This window comes from Puma concolor, chromosome E4 (genome assembly GCF_028749965.1).
Source record: "Puma concolor isolate L17-30 chromosome E4, mPumCon1.1.hap2, whole genome shotgun sequence".
In the NCBI taxonomy this organism is placed as follows: Eukaryota; Metazoa; Chordata; class Mammalia; order Carnivora; family Felidae; genus Puma; species Puma concolor.
The window spans coordinates 2,646,694-2,664,434 of record NC_141683.1 but is presented as its reverse complement, the minus strand read 5'-3'; the positions used below and the strand labels follow the sequence as shown (position 1 = coordinate 2,664,434).

The 17,741-nt window shown below is 53.2% G+C and overlaps 1 protein-coding gene across 3 annotated transcripts; it reads left to right on the top strand.

The window, feature by feature from the left end:
- Positions 1–2,292: 2,292 nt before the first annotated feature.
- On the top strand, positions 2,293–17,018 carry ETV3 (ETS variant transcription factor 3). 3 transcript variants are annotated; one of them, XM_086694434.1, is made up of 5 exons: positions 2,293–2,419; positions 4,262–4,320; positions 4,938–5,175; positions 6,899–7,014; positions 12,299–17,018. In XM_086694434.1, exons 2-5 carry the CDS (start codon positions 4,275–4,277, stop codon positions 13,426–13,428), a joined length of 1,530 nt encoding a protein of 509 aa, XP_086550560.1. In that variant the 5' UTR covers positions 2,293–2,419; positions 4,262–4,274; the 3' UTR covers positions 13,429–17,018. The 3 variants fall into 3 exon arrangements, with proteins under 3 accessions (XP_086550560.1, XP_086550561.1, XP_086550559.1); XM_086694435.1 differs by having other exon boundaries at positions 2,335–2,419; positions 4,265–4,320; XM_086694433.1 differs by lacking the exon at positions 2,293–2,419 and having other exon boundaries at positions 2,426–4,320.
- The last annotated feature ends 723 nt before the right edge of the window (positions 17,019–17,741 follow it).

The window sequence follows — 17,741 nt, the reverse complement described above, 5'->3', positions numbered from 1 at the left end:
GCAAGGGGTCTCAAACCGTCCCCATCTCCCCAGCTTCTACTACTCAAGGAGGTTGCCAATGCAAACCTTATTCATCTGGACCCAGTAATTGTTAGAGACTTCCCAAGATTTGTTTTTTATCAAACCCAAATCTTCCTGTTTGAGTTTGAGGCCAGTTTCTTCACGTAAAGACTGTTGGGGTCTGCTGGGACATAAACATTAGTCAACGGATCAGTTCAAACTGCAGCCAGGTAGAGACACCTGTTCCTCTCCGTTAACTGTGTTTACTGACTCGTCATCCTTTGTGACCCTAAGTAGTCAGAGAAGCAGCGGCAGAGAACCACTAGCAGACTATTCACTAGGGTGAATAATATGCAGAAACAGCGCCTATCCTCTAGTTGCCGGCCCCTTGCAGAAAGGGTCCTGGGAGATAAGGTGCTGGCTCAAACCGTGACAATTTGAGAGCTGAGCCAAAAGTTAACAATTTCAGACTTTCAGAGGAAGCTGCTGATTCCCAATCATGCTGGTTTCTGAGCTGACACAACCAATAAAATTTGCAAGGGTGGTGTGAGAATTTGAGGATTTTTATGATAATGATTCTTATGATTATTTTTGCCAATATTTGTTCACCTGCCATGTTTACAATGTGCTCTTTTTAACCACCCCCCCCCCCCACGTCTTAACGCATTTAATACAACCACATGAGCCGATACTATAGGAACTGACACAGAGAAGTTAAATAACTTAATGGGGGGGGGGGTCACACAGCTAGTACATGAAGGCACTAGGATCCAACTACAATTTACATCATTCCGCTTAAATGATTTTCAAAAGAATGTTCAACCAAACATCTGATACTTACGTGTAAGACATTGTTCTAGGTACTATGTAGAAGATACAAAAGATTGTAGACAGTTCCTTACAAAGAGCTCAGAGTATAGCTGCAGGTATTGGTAATCTTGGTAATCGTCTCTATGGCACTAAAATTGTGCTCACTTTATTCACCTACATCGTAGCCTTTTCTAACTAGAAAAGACCTTACATCCTTGATGCTATTGTCCTTTTGTGGTTTTTGTTTGGGGGGGGGTGTTTGTTTTTGAGAGAGAGAGAGAGAGAGAGAGAGAATGGGGGAACAGGGTAGAGGGAGAGAAAGACTCTTCAGCAGCCTCCACGCCGCGCACGGAGCGGGACCCGGGGCTGACCTGAGCTGAAATCAAGAGTCAGAAGCTCAACCCACTGAGCCACCCAGGTGCCCCATCCTTTCTTTTTTAAACAAAAAAGGCAACCTGAGGTCCAGTCAGTCGATCAACAGCTAGAGAACGGCTAGTGGCAAATTCACAAGTGGAAGCCACCTTTTCCTACACGGGATGCTGACGTCCCCACGTGTCTGTGGCCTGGGTATGTCAAGGCACCAGGGGAACACCAGGACAACACAAAGTGCCCTCTTCTGACCCCACACGCCGGTCAACTCCCCTTCAGTCCCGGGTCCCTCCTCCGGGGCTGCCGCTCTTATCCGGGCCTTCCTCCTCCCTTCCCGACCGCCCACTCCGCCCCGCCCCCCCCCCCCCCCCCCCCCCCCCGTGACACAGGCCCGCACCCGCGCGCGGCTGGGGGAGGCGGGGTCCACCTGCCCGAGGCCCCGCACGGCGAACTACCCCTGCGACAAGAACGACCTAGGGAGGGGGCGCCTGAGTGGCGCAGTCGGTTAAGCGTCCGACCTCAGCTAGGTCACGATCTCGCGGTCCGTGAGTTCGAGCCCCGCATCAGGCTCTGGGCTGATGGCTCAGAGCCTGGAACCTGTTTCCACTTCTGTGTCTCCCTCTCTCTCTGCCCCTCCCCCGTTCATGCTCTGTCTCTCTCTCTCCCAAAAATAAATAAGCGTTAAAAAAAAATTTTTTTTTAAAAAAAAGAACGACCTAGGGAGGAGGCGAGCCAGCGGGCTCCGGACAGCAGGACCGGACGCGGCCCGCCCCTAAGGTCCCCGCGGCGACCCTCCCCCGGGCTCGGAGAGGCCCCTAGGCGGGCAGGGCACCCCGACTCTCGCGGGGGATCTGCCGCACGCCCCCCCCCCCCCCGGCGCGCGACGGCCCAGCCCGGCCCGCCCCCTCGCGCGGCTCCCCCGGCCCGCCCGCGCCACCCCGCCCCCCGCCAGCGTGCGTGACGTGTCCCCGCGGCGTGACGCGGCGCGGCGCCCGGGAGGGGGAGCGCGCGGGGGCGGGGCGACGGCCGCGGCGGAAGTCGGCGTCTGCGGAGACGAGAAGGACGGGGGCGCGGCCCAGGCGGGGAGCCCGGCCGGACGGCACCGCCCCGTTTCCCGCCCCCTGCCCTGAGCGGAAGTGACGACAGCGGCCGCCGAGGTCACTTCCTGCTGGGGTGGATGAGGAGGAGCCGGAGACGCCGCGGGGGAGACCGGAGCGAAGACGGGCCGCGCCGGGGAGAGGTGAGCCCCGGCCTCGTCGCCGGGCCTTGGCGGGCCGACCCGGAGCCTCGCGGGCGGCATCCCCGGGGTCGGGCCGCCCAGCGGGCCACGCACAGGCCCGGCCGGGCCGCCGGCAGCGCGGGGGCGGCAGGGCCCCGGGGTGTGAGGGGAGCCGGAGCGCGTTCGTGTGGTGGCTCCGCGGGGCCCCGGGGCGAGGCCGGCTTGGCTGGAGGCAGGAGGGAGACAGGCTCCGGGGGCCGGGACCCCGCAGCCGCGGAGCCGCAGCGCCGGCCTCGGCGCGCCTCGCCCTCCCGGGCGGGCCGCGAGCTGTGGAAGGGCGAGGGCCCGGGGAGGTTGCAGACGTGCGACGAGCGGCCTCGCGGGGACTCTGTGGGCGGCAGGGAGAGGCGTCTCCGGGCTCCTGCGAGGGGGCGATCGGGGAGCCGGGGGGGTCGGGAGGAAGGTTCCTGGTCAGGTCCTTGCCGCGGCGGGACTTGCACCCCCGAGTCTTGCGGTTGGAGGGCATTCCTGCGGCAGAATGGGGGCCCCGCGTTCCGACGGAGCGATCCGGGGCTCAGAGTCCGGGGCAGCTTCCTGGAGCGGCGGAGAGCAGTGTTTTTCCTCCGTCGCGGTCGCGGAGATGGGAGCAGCCCGGAGAGGAAGCGCTGGCCTCTGAGCTCTGAGGCCTTGTTATTGTGTATCTTGTGTGTGGGACTGCGTGTCTGTGTTTGTGTCTGTTTTCTCCTTCCTTTGGGGTGTTTCTGTCGCCCTCGTTCCCTGGTCGTTTTATAGACTGAAACTTACTGATTATCCTAACGTATATGGTGAGAAAAAGAGCTCAAAGGATCTAGAGGAATTCTGGTTAGATGAAATTTCCAAGATCAGGAACTCGCCCCCACCCCACCCCACCCTGAGGCCATTGAGGCACCTACATTCCGGCCTTGAGCGCTCTTGTTGATGTGGGTGCTGCGGCCCTGTCATCCACCCTGGGGAACCGAGAGTGTGGCCCTGCCCCCTCCTGCCCGCATCTCCCTGAGGCAGCTTCACCCCTCCCTCCTTTTTGCTAAAGGGTTGACCGACACAAAGCTGCTTGCTGCCAGGAACAGGAAACTTATCGAGGAGCTGTAAGTCTGGGTGGAATGAGTTCAGATCAGCCAGACTCCGCCACCTCCCCGACAGAAGCTTCTCAGAAATGCCTGCCTTCTCTCCTCCCCGTTAAAGGGAGAAGATGTAAAAATACTTCTCCAAGTAACGTAACTGTACATGTGGTGTGTTTACTTCCTGTATCCCACGGTGTTTTTCAAGAAGGAGGGGGCAGTCTCCGACTGGGAGGAGTTTCCTTCTCCCGTCTCATATAATTCGAAATAAATCAAAATCAGATGTTTTCTTGAGTGGCACAGGGACTTGGATTTTTTTCACTCTTTTAAACTGGTACATCTGGGTGAACTCAGGCATGTGTGTCTTGGCATCCGGGCCTGTCTGGTAATCGAAGAGAACGGTTTGGCTTGTTTTGCTGCCTCTCTGGACCCATTTCACGGCACTCTTCCTTTTTTTTTTTTTTTTTTTTTTTTAACATCTGAAGGGCCGGTCTGGGGGAAGAAAGCAAATACTAAAGACGGTGTTTGCGCTTTGTGGTTTGAAGTCAGGTGAGAGGTAATTATGGCCTTTGAAGCCGATGACCCGAGGACCATCATTCGATGACTTGGGGATTAGCAGTTTGGAGGTGACCTATTCGAAAGAAAGCGGGTTACGTAAGGAGGGAAGACAGGGAAGGAAGGTGGGGAAAAGGCTGTGCCGGAAAACGTCGGGAGGATAATAAACAAATAGCACCTTAAAGTAACTGATGTGGCTTGTGTCTCTCAGCAGGAGGGTGAAAATGAAGGCAGGCTGTAGCATCGTGGAAAAGCCAGAAGGAGGTGGAGGTGAGCAGAAGTTAATCATCTCTGATGTACCTGGAACGTTCCTCCCGGGGTTCCTTTTCTCTCCACCGGGGCTCTCTCTGTTCACAGATGTCAGGCCGTGACCAGACAGCCTGACTGGGTGGATACCGCCGGCACAGTTGTGGGCTTGTTTCTCATGAAAGTATATGGAACGTGTCTGGTCACCACACCTTTATCCCGGGCTTGAGTCTCCTCCCTGTTGGAGACACAGCCTCCACCCTGGGGGAGGGGGCAGGGTAAGGGGTCTTTCAGCCCTGTTTTCCTAAAACGTTAGTTTGTCTTTCCCGTTTGTTTCTGTTGGAACTCTCATGCCCTCGTGGAAAGTAGGTGTGAGATTTAGTAGCACAGGAAAGGGCGACAGGTTGGGACACCTTGGTGCGCCGGTCCGGCTCTAGCAGGTCAGATGATTGCCCCAGGGAAGGTGACGCGCCTTTGCCCTCCCCTCCCCTGTTGTGTCAGCCCCAGCCGACCGAGGGGGTGTTTATGGCACGTTTGCACAGCACTCCCGAGATTCTGAGCGTCGGGGTGCGAGGTCGGGGATACTGATAGGTGTGTGCCCGACTCCTGACTACCTTGATCTTGCCCTTTCCGCGTTAAAGGGTATCAGTTTCCCGACTGGGCCTACAAAACCGAGTCGTCCCCAGGCTCCCGGCAGATCCAGCTGTGGCACTTCATCCTGGAGCTGCTGCAGAAGGAAGAGTTCCGCCACGTCATCGCCTGGCAGCAGGGGGAGTACGGCGAGTTTGTCATCAAGGACCCGGACGAGGTGGCCCGCCTCTGGGGCCGCAGGAAGTGCAAACCACAGATGAATTACGACAAGCTGAGCCGGGCCCTCAGGTGAGGGAAAGGATTCCCAGATCCACGGTTTTAAGAGATTGGAAGGAGACGAAGCAGTTGGGCGAAGGTTGGATAGAAAGGGTGTCAGGTGGTAAGAGACTGCTCTATCGAACTGAATAGCAACGTGTGGCTTTAAAGTGGCAGTGTAAGAGCTTCTGGATCTGAGTGGCACAGGCACAGGAGGGAAGGCATATCTTTGGTCATATGTAGGAGGGATGCCAGCGTGGTTGGCATCGGATCCTGACAGACAACCGAGTCCGCTCTGCAGTGGGCGAGGGCGTGTGGTGAAACATGGATTGGAGCTCACTTAGAATCCAAAGGATGAGTTTAGACTTCCCTGTTAGAGGTTGGTTAGACTTTCTCTCTTTAGGCTTTCCTAGAAGAAACAGAAAAGTGAGGCAAGCACACGGGAGGAGGGTTCGCTGGATGGCAGTGACCTCACCTTTCAGCAGCCGTATCTGGGAGCTCCGTTGTCGGTCCAGAGGTCGCTCCAGCAGGTCTAAAGATTGACCACTTCAAGGTTTCTTGGGTTCTTTTTTTCTCCCCTTGTCAGTTTTTACATTTCATAACCCGTTAGCCCTCAAGGGGCCAGAAGGTAGGTTATAACCCGTGATGCTGAATAGATGCGATGCCAGAGGCTCCGGGTCCGTTGAAGCCCCTGCCTCTCTTCCTTCTTAGCGACCTTGAGCGTCAAATCTGCGGCAGCTGTGCTGGAGCCGCTCTCATCCTCGTGAAAATGAGGCAGGCCAGGCCGACAGCTGTTTCCCAGATCAGGGTACGCGACTGTTTGACCTGCCACCATCAAACGGTTCTGCGTTTCTGGGTCTGCGCTTTGCGCTCAGGTCTCCAGACTAGCCTTATCAGGTCTCCCAAGAGACTAGTCTGCCCCCACCTGGGCAAGGCGGCGACGTACAGTGGGATAGGAAGGAAAGAGAGAATGGAACTGAAAGTGTAGAGCGACGGACGACAAAAAGGTGGCTGGGGCTGGGATAGGTGTTCAGGATCTGAGAGCGCGATTGTCTTTGTAAAGCCCTAGCCAGGCACTAGAACCTAGTTTGAAAATGGAATGGGAGGGGCGCCTGGGTGGCGCAGTCGGTTAAGCGTCCGACTTCAGCCAGGTCACGATCTCACGGTCCGTGAGTTCGAGCCCCACGTCAGGCTCTGGGCTGATGGCTCGGAGCCTGGAGCCTGTTTCCGATTCTGTGTCTCCCTCTCTCTCTGCCCCTCCCCCGTTCGTGCTCTGTCTCTGTCTGTCCCATAAATAAATAAAAACGTTGAAAAAAAAAAAAAAAAGAAAATGGAATGGGAAATGGAAGCTCTTAGGTCTCCCAGCCCTAACCTGAAGGCCAGGCTGCGGAAGGATAGTGATGTTTCCATGTAATTTAGAGCAAGAACCGTTTGTCTCGGTGGTTACCTAAGCGTATCAAGAACTGTCAGTAGCTAGGGCGCCTAGGTGGCGCAGTCGGTTAAGCGTCCGACTTCAGCCAGGTCACGATCTCGCGGTCCGTGAGTTCGAGCCCCGCGTCGGCCTCTGGGCTGATGGCTCAGAGCCTGGAGCCTGTTTCCGATTCTGTGTCTCCCTCTCTCTCTGCCCCTCCCCCGTTCATGCTCTGTCTCTCTCTGTCCCAAAAATAAATAAACGTTGAAAAAAAAAAAAATTAAAAAAAAAAAAAGAACTGTCAGTAGCTAGAAGGTAAATTGACACGTATTCCTATTTTTACAGATACTATTATAACAAGAGGATCCTTCATAAAACAAAAGGGAAAAGATTTACTTATAAATTTAATTTCAACAAGCTGGTGATGCCTAACTACCCATTCATCAACATCCGGTCAAGTGGTAAGAAGCAGACTGTTCTGGGGGGCAGGGGGCAGGGGGGATGAATTTTGAATTGAGAAAGGATTTTAAAAGCCCAAGTCTAAGACCTGGCATGTTGAAGGATTTTTAGAAGTGCTGAAGTCAGGTGGATTGCCTCCAGGGTCTTGTTCAGGTTTCCCTGTTTGTCCCGTACAGGGAGTGACAGCCTCTGCAGCCTCAGAAGAGGTGTGTTTAGTTGTGTCTTTGGTTCCCTTTTCTACACGTTATTTGTATCTCCCAGATATTCTTGCTCTGTCTTCTTTAGGAACTATGTTCCACAGGTCTGTGTTCATCTTTCAGGTCAGAACTCAGAGTGTTAACACCCTGCCCAGAGGCTCTTTCATAGACGAGGGCCTGTTTCTACAAACACTTCCGATTTTCTATGAAACTACCAAGCTCTCCCTTATCGAGTGAATATCATCAAAACCACAGCATCCTTAATCACAGAAGGGGAGGTTCATATGTTTGCAGTGAAAAGCAGGGTCTTTGATCTGCACTAGCAACTCCTCAGAGACTAAGATCTGAGGTTGTTTGACCTTCTTTCCTCTTACGTGCAGCAAGGCTCCCTCTAGACTCTCCTCTAACCACTTTCCATCACCACTCCTCACGAAGAGTTGAGGTCTGCCTCTGCCCGTGCAGAAGGCACCCTCTTAGAACGGGTTTGCTTTTGTTTTGTTTCAGATGGAAGTCTTATCCCTGTCCAAGAAAACAGATTGTATTTAGTTTCTGACCAGCCCATCAATACTACTGTGTTTTTGTGGAGTTGTGTGTTAAGGCAAAGAAATCTGATTGTAATTCTGCAGATTCTGAGTTCTCAGAGAAAAGTTGGAAGAAACTTGAAAAATCAGAGCGGGGGTGTGGCCGGGAGAATATACTGCTGAGATCCATTGTAGATAGGTAATTACTACACACAACAAGTTAGGGCAGTTTTAGCTTGACTCTCCTATCGGTAAAGTCCTGTGTCTCCTGTAGCCACTCCCTCCTATCCCTGGGGCATGCGCTTGAAAAAAAAAAAATGTGGTGTTGGAATGCATCTCTCTAATTACAACCTGTTTTCTTTCCTTGTGCCTGAGGGAGAGGTGTTAGGAAATCAGACCTATTCTAGCCACTGGAATCTTGTTTCCTCTGTTTTCGCTCCTGTCCCCTTCTGCGTACCTAAGGGAATTGAGACTATGGATGGGTAGTACACCAACAGTTTTGAAGAAAATGTTGGTGTTCCATACCTCCTGCCTGAAAAAAGGTTCACTGCTTTTGTTTGGACCCATTTTTTCCTATTGAAAACCCTGAAGTCCAGCCAGCCACTTGAAGAGCCTGGAATGGGACACATCCAGTAGCCCTTGGGAGTTATATGCTTTTCCGGGGCAGGAAAATCGGGCCCCTCACTCTGTGAAGTCTCTGGTGTGCTAGCCCAACAGTACTGGCCTAGCACAGCCTATTCTCACTGATGAAAGCAATCGGACCAACCTTGATCCTTAACTAAGCTCAGGACCCTGATCGAATGAAAAGTCACAGGGAAAGGAAAAGAGTATACATTTTGTTTGTGTATACCTCTTGGTTGCATACGTCCTGGGTACAGATAACTCCACAAAGAACTGGACTCATCAGTTCATAAAGGACTTTTACCCAGACCAAATGTTGTTTCAGGTTTAACTTTTATGATGACGGGGAAATGTAACATTTATTGAACAACTGCTTAATGGAGGTACTTCTGCTGGGTGTGTTTATGAATTCTGTCATTTAACTCTCCCGGCCTACTAAACTATACATCTCCAGATTCACATCTTACAGATGATAAAATGACGGATGACGGCAAAGTCAGAGATTGATGAGGGCAGGTTGAGTAGAGTTATTGTACAGAGTTGTTGAATAGTTTCTCAGGAAACAATTCCCGAGAGACCGAGCTATTGACGCTCACTCTTGTTTATTAATAGGTCATACTTTCCTCCCCCAAATTGGGATTCATTCGTTTGCTCAACAGATAACGTGTTAAGTCCTGAAGACAAAAAGAAAAGATTACGGAGGAGTTCTTTCCCTCAAGGAACTTAAAATTTAGCGGGAGAGATCAGATATATGAGGTCTAGCACAATTCGGAGTAACGGTGTGAAATGTGATAAGCACTCTCCGTAGCAGAGCCCTGTGGATTTTGATTCTGGAGGTCAGACAGGTCATGTCCAGATGGTGGTGATATGTGTGTGCTTTTAGGAAACAGTAGATGCTGATGGTAACATACCCAAATAATACAGAAACTTAGAGTGAAAAGCAGAGTGAGCACTCTTTTCCCTTCCTGGCAGTCCTCGCTGTTGACAGTTTAGGGTAGGGTGCTTAACATGTGGGTGGCATCAGAAGTACTTCTACGTACAGCATTTCGTGTTTATCTTGAAAGCGTGCTATGAAATACGTTATTGTATATGTGTCTTTTAACGTTTACTGTCTTTGCATAAGAAACATTGGGAAGATGCAGAAGGTACTAGTGAAAATGGTTACCTGTCAGGGTGGGGGGTGGGCAGGACAGGCCATTCCAAGGAGGGATTTGAGAGCTCTCACTCTGTGCCTCCCCACCCCCAGCCTGGGTTTTTACAGTTCTCTTTATTTTGGAAAACTTTAAACCTATGAAAAAAAAATTGCAAAAAATAGAACAGTGATTCCTCCATCTAGATTCACTAATGGTCGACGTCGTTGCCACATTTGCTTTTTCTCTCTCTTTTTTTTTTTTAAGTTTATTTTTGAAAGAGAGATTGAGAGAGAGAAGGTTCTGTCAGCACAGAGCCTGATGTGGGGCTCAAACTCACCAACGAGTCTTTTTGAGGTTAAGTTGCAGACAACACGACATTTCTCCCATGTTCCCCCCGTAGGTCCAAGGACCTTCTCTTCCACAGCAACCACAATAACATTAACACACCCAGGAAATAAGACATTGCTCTAATACTCTTGTCTAACATATGGTACGTAATCAAACTACATGTCTTTCACAGTTTTTATTTTTAAACGATGATTACTGTATAGTAAAAAATTACTCGTTGTAACAAATAGTTAACGTAGTTAGCTGTGTGCCAGTACTATCCTAAGGACTTTAAAAAAATATTAAACCTTTTACTTATTATTTTTTTAAAGTTTTTTGTTTTTATTTATTTTGAGAGATAGAGAGCAAATAAGGGAGCTACAGAGAGAGAGACAGAATCCCAGGCAGGCTCTGTGCTGTCCACACAGAGCCCGACTCGGAGCTCGATCTCACGAACCGTGAGATTATGACCTGAGCTGAAATCAAGAGTCAGACACTTAACTGACTGAGCCACCCAGGTGCCCCCAGAACTGAGATTCAAACCCAGATTTTCCAGCCTTGCCACCCAGATTTCATAGTGGCTCCTCGAAGGCGGTCTTGTTCTAAAGCAGTGTTATTCAAAGTGTTTTAAGCAGCAAGCTCAGTTTTTCAAACAAAATCTTAGATTTGTTCTCTCAGCACATCTGCCCCATAGAAAAGTGTTGCTGCTACTGAGCGTGGGAGGCGAGGGCCCATAGTGCTGCCCCAGCACGTGTGTTCTCTGTTCTTACTGCAAATCAGCATACCTTAGCCTGTGTGAAGAAGGAAGTAGAAGTTTAAAAAAAAAAAAACAGACTGTCTAGGAGACAGGACCTTCCTCCCTCCCTGCCGCTCCCCAGAACACACCTTCCGAACGCATAGAAGCAGCTTTTTTGCTTTTCGGTACATGTGCTCTTAATACAAAATTAAGACGCAAATGAGTCCAAAAGAGAATTTTAGCCACTGACAGGCTGGTAGAAGAGATCCTTTTGGCCTGAGACAACCTTGATGCTACTCGGATTGTAATATACAAGGTCATCTACCATTTTTTCCAGTTGTAGGATCGAGTTACTGGCTTTAGGGGAAAAAGGCCCTACGGAGCCGTTTCCGCGGAACTTCGGTTTGGGAAATGCTACTCTGGCACAGTTCCTCAGTCGCGTGTGCCTAGACAGCCACAGTGCACAGCCCGGCCACCTGTAGAGTCCTGGCTGAGCATGGCCCATTGTGTCAGCAACGGAAGGGGGCAACTGATGGGGGCGCTTTCCGACCACACCAGGCCTTACACCCTCTTGTTTCTTCTCCTTGGTCTGGTCCTTTCATTTACTTGGCTTTTCTTATTTTTTCCTTCTCCCGTATCTCTGCCTCAAGAGTGTAGAAAGCCCTCCTGACATCATCACTGATAGAAGCCACTGGTACCTCCCAGGGGCCCAAAGGGTCTCTGAGGCCTCAGATGGCATCCCTTTCCTCTGACTTGTTTATAGAAGGACCTTGGGGGGAGTTGAGAACTCGCAGGCCTCTGAGGCTGATGTTTAGTGTGGTGTTGGTTTTCGCATCAGTTAAAGTTTCGGTACCAGCAGGCAGACGTGGGAGAGGGGGTGGCAGGTCCTCCGTTTTCTCCCAGCCTTTTCAGTGCTTGAAAGCGGGATGGGAACGGAGAGCATTGTAGGGAATTTGTTAGAGGAAAATAGATTTACAGACATCAAAAAATACTTGAATCTCTGTAGTGATTGTGTATCAGAAATGACAAAGGATCTACCACAGCAACTCACCTTAGTAAACACGTGGCCTTTTCTTTTTTAAGCTGTTTTTGCTCTTAAATATGGTCTTGTTCGTGACCTTGTATGTGAGGTGCAGAGTCTTTGGGCTTTTAATGCATTGCTTTACATACATGTCCTTTCCAGTTTTGTTTGTGTTTGATTTGCTCGCTTGTTTTATTGATACAGCCCAAACTATGAAAGTAAAAAAGAGGGGCACCTGAGGGGCTCAGTACATTTTTTTATAAAAATAAAAAAAGACTGTTTGCAAAGCTGAGAATTGCAACAGGTGATACACGCACAGTAGTTTGAGTCGCCGAGAAGGCTCGTGTGCCCATCTGTTCGTCCCGCTGACCCAGACTGGGCCCCGACGAACCCGTTGACCCCCAGCTGCTTTATTACATCTAGTTGCAAACAACGGGGAGTCCCCACCGTGGTGGACGTGATGTTGGAGGACAGACAAATAAGAAATGTGATTTCGGACGCCCGGCGGGCAGGAGGCTAGGGGAGCCCACAGCAGCCGCCTCCTGGGGAGGGAGCTGAGCTGCAGCTGCTGGGGGGGGGGGGCAGAGCCTGTGCTTCCTGCTGTGACGAGCTGTAGGACCCCCCCCCCCCCCCGCCGTGCTGCTTATCAGGGTGCTGCTTATCAGGCCGAGCGTGCCAGCGGTGGGTGACCAGTCCTCTAAAGTGGCCTTTGTCTCCTCCGCCCCCACAGGTGTGGTCCCCCAGAGTGCGCCACCAGTGCCGACGGCCTCTTCCCGGTTCCATTTCCCCCCTCTGGACACCCATTCTCCGACAGGCGATGTGCAGCCCGGGCGGTTCTCCGCCGGCTCCCTCGCCGCTTCTGGCCAGGAGTCCGGTAACGGCGCCGAGAGAAAGGCGGAGCTGCCGGAGCTGGACGACGGCTCGGCCGCCGACTGGCGCCGGGGCGTGGACCTCCTGTCCTCGCGGAGTGCCGTCGGTGCGGGAGGGATCGGCCATCAGAAACGCAAGCCGGACATCATGCTTCCTCTGTTCACCAGGCCCGGGATGTACCCTGACCCCCACAGCCCCTTCGCCGTCTCTCCGCTCCCTGGCCGTGGAGGCGTTCTCAACGTCCCCATCTCCCCAGCCCTGTCCCTGACGCCCACCATCTTCTCCTACAGCCCGTCCCCGGGCCTGAGCCCCTTCGCCGGCAGCGGCTGCTTCTCCTTCAACCCTGAGGAAATGAAACACTACCTTCATTCTCAAGCCTGCTCCGTGTTCAACTACCACCTGAGTCCGCGGACATTCCCCCGTTACCCGGGCCTCGTGGTCCCGCCTCTGCAGTGCCAGATGCATCCTGAGGAGTCGGCCCAGTTTTCCATCAAGCTGCAGCCCCCGCCAGCTGGGCGGAAGAACCGGGAGAGGGTGGAGAGCAGCGAGGAGTCCGCCCCCGTCACTGCTCCCCCCGTGGCTCCCGTCCCCCCGAGAATTAAGGTGGAGCCGGCCTCCGACAAGGATCCAGAGAGCCTCGGGCAGTTGGCGCGGGAGGAGGAGCGCTCCCAGGAAGAGGGCCCTGTGCCAGGCAGGACCACGGAGGAGGAGAAGGGCACCCTCTTTGCCCGCCCGGCTGTGCCGGTCTGGCCCTCCGCACCCGTCGGCACCCCGAGCGAAGAGCCCCTAGAGGTGGCTGAAGACAGTGAGGACAGGCCTGGCAGAGAGCCCAACGCGCCTGAGAAGAAAGAAGACGCCCTGATGCCCCCCAAGCTCCGGTTGAAGCGGCGTTGGAACGATGGCCCTGGAGCCCGCCAGCCGAGTAAGAACGGCGCGGCCCTCTGGAGGGGGCCGGGACCCCGGGGCTTGGCCGCGGCCGCCGACGCCTAGAACTGGCGGGGGGTCGGGGACCGTTTGTACTCTAGTCACACGCGTCCGTGTATTTATGTAGCGAGATTGGGGGGGGTGGGGGGAGGGAGTTAGACTGGTTTGATCATTCTAGGGGCATAGACTTGTATTTTTATGTTTGGGGGACGGGATAGGCATCTTCTGTTGTAAATTAGGTGGGGTATGAACACTTTCCCTGGTGAGTAGCACGCGGGGAGGTCGATGAACTGAGAGGAGGAGGGGCCTCCGCTTCTTGGGGAGGCTCACACTTCCCGACAAACTCTCTCGGGGGCCTCGCTACGCCTGGCCCCGTCTAGTTCAGGTTCCAGACTTCTTTTCTATTGTATTTATATATGGAAAGCCATTAATGAATTTCTTTTGCTCTGAGAGATACACGTAAAAGGGAATAGGGCGTGATCAGGAGGGTGAGTGGGGAGAGCCCATTCATACTATGGGTGTCGCCTGAGATGTTTCTGTATAATTATTTCAGGGGAGGAATGAGATAACCTGTCTTACTGGGACGGGGGGGGGGGGCGTGTTCAGATGTTGCTTTTTTCCTCTTTTCCTTTGTTGTTGTTGTTTGGCGTTTTTTCCTTTGCTTTAAAAAAAAAAAAAGTTTGTAGGAAACATGAGACGTTTGCGCCGGTCACAGGCGGGGGTTGGGGGTTCCACAGGGGTGGGGCCAGGGGCCCCACTGCAGGTTTCTCCGACTTACCCCTGCTTCCCGTAGTGAGGAGCCCGTGAGGAGCTGTAAACTCTGGTTCAGGGAAGCAAGAAGAGGGCGGGAGGACATAACCCAATGCCTTTAAAAACAAAACACATACAAAAATGATCTTCATCTTTCCTTCTCCATCGTGGCTTTGGAGAGCCAGGCTGCAGCGTGGCCGTGGGCGCGCTGAGCAGCACGACGTGGGAGATGTCTTTGCGTTGCGTCTGGTTCTCTGGCTGTTTCTTAAGTCGAGCCTTAACAATGAGCATACTTTCACCTGATACGGGTCTGTCAGCAGAAGCCCAGAGAAGGGCACGGACAACTTTGCAGACAAGCCAGGAGCGTCGAAACAGGGTTAAGTTTCAAGTTGGCATTTAGTTGTTCCCCTGAGCGTCACCAGGACGGGAAGCAGGACGGCGGGATTGTGGGCGACAGGGGCAGGTGATACCTGGAAATTCAGAAGGTAGCCGGGGTGCGAGTGGATGTCGGCGGAGACTGAAGGGCGAGGCGGGCAGAGACACAGAAGGCGGCCAGATGCCAAGAGCCTGGGGGGAGCGCGGGAGTTGGTGTCCGTCCTGTCGTGGTGGTGCCATTCCTGGTGTACCCATTTCCCTAGATTGTTCTAATCCTCCTGATCAGCTGGCCGTCCCCCCCCCCCCCCCCCCCCGAGACTCCAGTTTACAGACGGCGAGGAGCGGTTTCTCCATGGGGAATCCCCTTCCCTCGGCACGAAGGAACGGGAAAGTACTGCTCTTACGTGAAGTGAGAGAGACCTGACTGGGGGCAGAGAGAAGCCACAGCCACCCGTGTGCGCACACGCGTAACTGCGAGGTGTGCCGAGACGCCGGACCGGCTCACGTCTGCCCGGCGTCCAGGAGGCAGGGAGAGAGGAGATGACTCCCTATCCGACGGAGGCAGGGAGCGGGCACAGGGACGCTGTCTAGGAAGTGGCGAAATCCCTGACTGCACCTTAGCCTGAGGAAACCGTATACTAAGAAGCATTCAAAGGTTGTCTTTTAATGGGGGGGGGGGGGGGCGGGGGGGCTTTTTTAAAAGAGTGCATGCGGGAGGGGCGGGGGAAGGTCAGAGCAGGTGAGTGGGTTGGTAGGTGGCTTGGGATGTCTTGAGTCCATCGTGCTATTCTCTGGCAGGTGTCCTCGTTCAGATTTCCAAATAGTGACTTGTCTTTCCCTAGGAAGGGCTCAGGAGAGTGGTCTATCAACTCAGGCTTTGGTCAGGCTGCAGAGGGCTCCCCGTTCAGCCTCCTTGGGGTTGGTTATGTTTTTGTCCGTTTCTTTCTCTGCACCTCTTACCTCGGATCAGAAAGCAAGCCCAGGCAGGTGGAGGAAGGATCTCTGCGTGGCATTGCCCGATCTAACCAGGGTGGCTGGCCGGCCCCCCCCTCCCTGTCCACGAGAGGGGGGGTGCCAGCAGGTGTCGGTATGAACTCAGGAATAGAAACTCGAGGCCTTTAAAATAAGAGGGAGGAAAATCCGTGATGCATACCTGGAAACCCCTGGAACCCAAGTGCCAGAATTAATTCCTAGATGCTGCTTCTGTGTGAACAAAAAGTCACTGCTTTTACACTTGAAAAAACACACTCGAAAAACGTTCAACTCCATGAGAAATGTTTTTTGGCTTTAAGAAATTGTTTGGTGTTTACTGTTTTCTTTGGCTGCCATTCCTCTGGTAAATCGTTGGTTGATCTGCACTGTGCGCGGGCTGGCGTCGGGAAGGGCCCTCCTACAGAGCCAGACTTGCTCAGGAAGGGGACCGGGAATGGGGAAGTCATGGACATTTCCCGGGGCAGTGGGGTGGGAGGTGCCTCCTCACCCCAGGGGACCCATTCCGGCAGGCACCTGTCTCCCTGGCCCGGCACAAAGCCAGTCCTAGCTCTTTGCGCCGCATTTCATCCCTGTCCCACAGCAGGCGGGGAAAGGGGGACGAGACCGGGCCTGTTTCTCCCGTTCCCCCCACATTTTGCTGCGCCAAACCTTTCAGACTTTGCAGATCTACATCTTGGATTTCATCAATCAAGAACTTGTTCATGCAAACAGTTTGCTTTTCTGACTATAGAGGGAACAGTAGTGGTCTCCCAAGGGCATCCGGCGCTGCTGAGCTCCTTCTTCTTTTTTAAAGGATGGCTAGGTGTGTAGCAGGCGATCCACCAGGTCCCTTCACCCCAGTTTTCAAGCTGCACTGCGTTAAACCCAGCTCGCCAGCCGACAGGGAGACACCGCGCCCTAGTCCTCTGTGGGCCAAGAGACCCTGCGAAGCATTAAAAAGTAGTTGAAGTACATCACTTCTCACCAAGCGGGTAGTCAGTTGGCTGTTCGTCCCTTGTTTTTTGGGTTGTTTTTTTTTTATTTATTCCATAATTATGTTTATACTTTTTATTTTGTAAAGGGTAACGGAACATACGTTTTAAATTTGCTTAGAAGAAAATTTTTGACCCATTCTTTCGTGAGCAGTTCTCTTTCTCGTTTCGGTGGGGTGGGGGGAGTCACGGCTCATTCGTTCCGACATAGCTAAGCATTCTTTGAGTTACAGAATTGCGAGGCAGGGATCTGGGAGTGAGGCGCTCACGCGTGGGGGAGGACTTCTAGGCGTGGCTGCAGCAGAACCAGCGTGCATGTGTGCGTACGTGTAAGTAACCGCCTCCATCGTGCAGTGCCTTTTAGACGTTCCTCTTTCTATAAAGTCTTCAAATTTTTTGCATATATATTATATATATATATATGATGTAATGTTATAGAAATATATGTATAATATACATATTTTTTCCAGGGGTATCTGATAGCTCTGTATTTTGTTATGGAAGTTGAAAGAGAAAAAGTATTTTACCTCAGAAATTAAAGTTAAATAAAAAAATACTTTTAAGTAACGCCTGCGGGGTGTCGGTGGTGTTGACGCGCCGGGGCGGTCGTGGCAGAGAACTCGCCGAGCCGCGCCCGCTCACCCTCCCTGCCCCACGCGTCCTCACGGGGTGCCAGCGCGGTGACGGGCAGGTCTTTTAACCGCCTCGGGGGCTGTCGAAACCCCGGCGGCAGCGGCTGCAGCCAGACAAAGGACAGCTGACGCCGGGGACACGAGTTCGTGGGGGGAATTTTGACCTCGGGATTGTTGGGAGGGTCCGGTGAGAGTCTGTGGCAGGGGCGCCGGCCGGCTCAGCCGGTGGAGCCTCCGGTTCTTGATCTCGGGGTCGCGAGTTCAGGCCCCACGTCGGGCCTAAAGCTTACTTTAAAAAAAGGGAAGAAGTGCACGGCGAAGCCGGCCCCGTAGGCCGCGGGCTGTGCTGTGCGATTGCGTTTCTACGAAGCGTCCGGGAGAGGCGAGTCTGGAGACGCAGCCTGGCTGAGCGGCTGCGAGGAGGGCAGCGTGACTGTGACCCCTCGCGCGTTCCCAGAGGGACAGGAGCGCTCTGCAGTTGGCGGCGGGACTCGCACGACGATCTGATAAAGCCCGCAGGATGGCGGTCGTTGCGAAGGGGTGAACCCCGTGGCTTGCGGTTGTACCTCCGTGAAGGCAGTTTTGTTAGCTTGTGGTTCCGCGGCAAGCTGGCTCCGGTTCCGGGGAAACCAGCGGAAGATGACCATCCGGAGGCAGG

Bases quoted from the DNA above. Each gene is read 5' to 3' on its own strand.
- ETV3 (XM_086694433.1), top strand. From the start codon at position 4,242: ATGTGGCTTGTGTCTCTCAGCAGGAGGGTGAAAATGAAGGCAGGCTGT. The intron at 4,321-4,937 runs GTGAGCAGAAGT...TCCGCGTTAAAG, and splicing joins AAAGCCAGAAGGAGGTGGAG to GGTATCAGTTTCCCGACTGG. The intron at 5,176-6,898 runs GTGAGGGAAAGG...CTATTTTTACAG, and splicing joins AAGCTGAGCCGGGCCCTCAG to ATACTATTATAACAAGAGGA.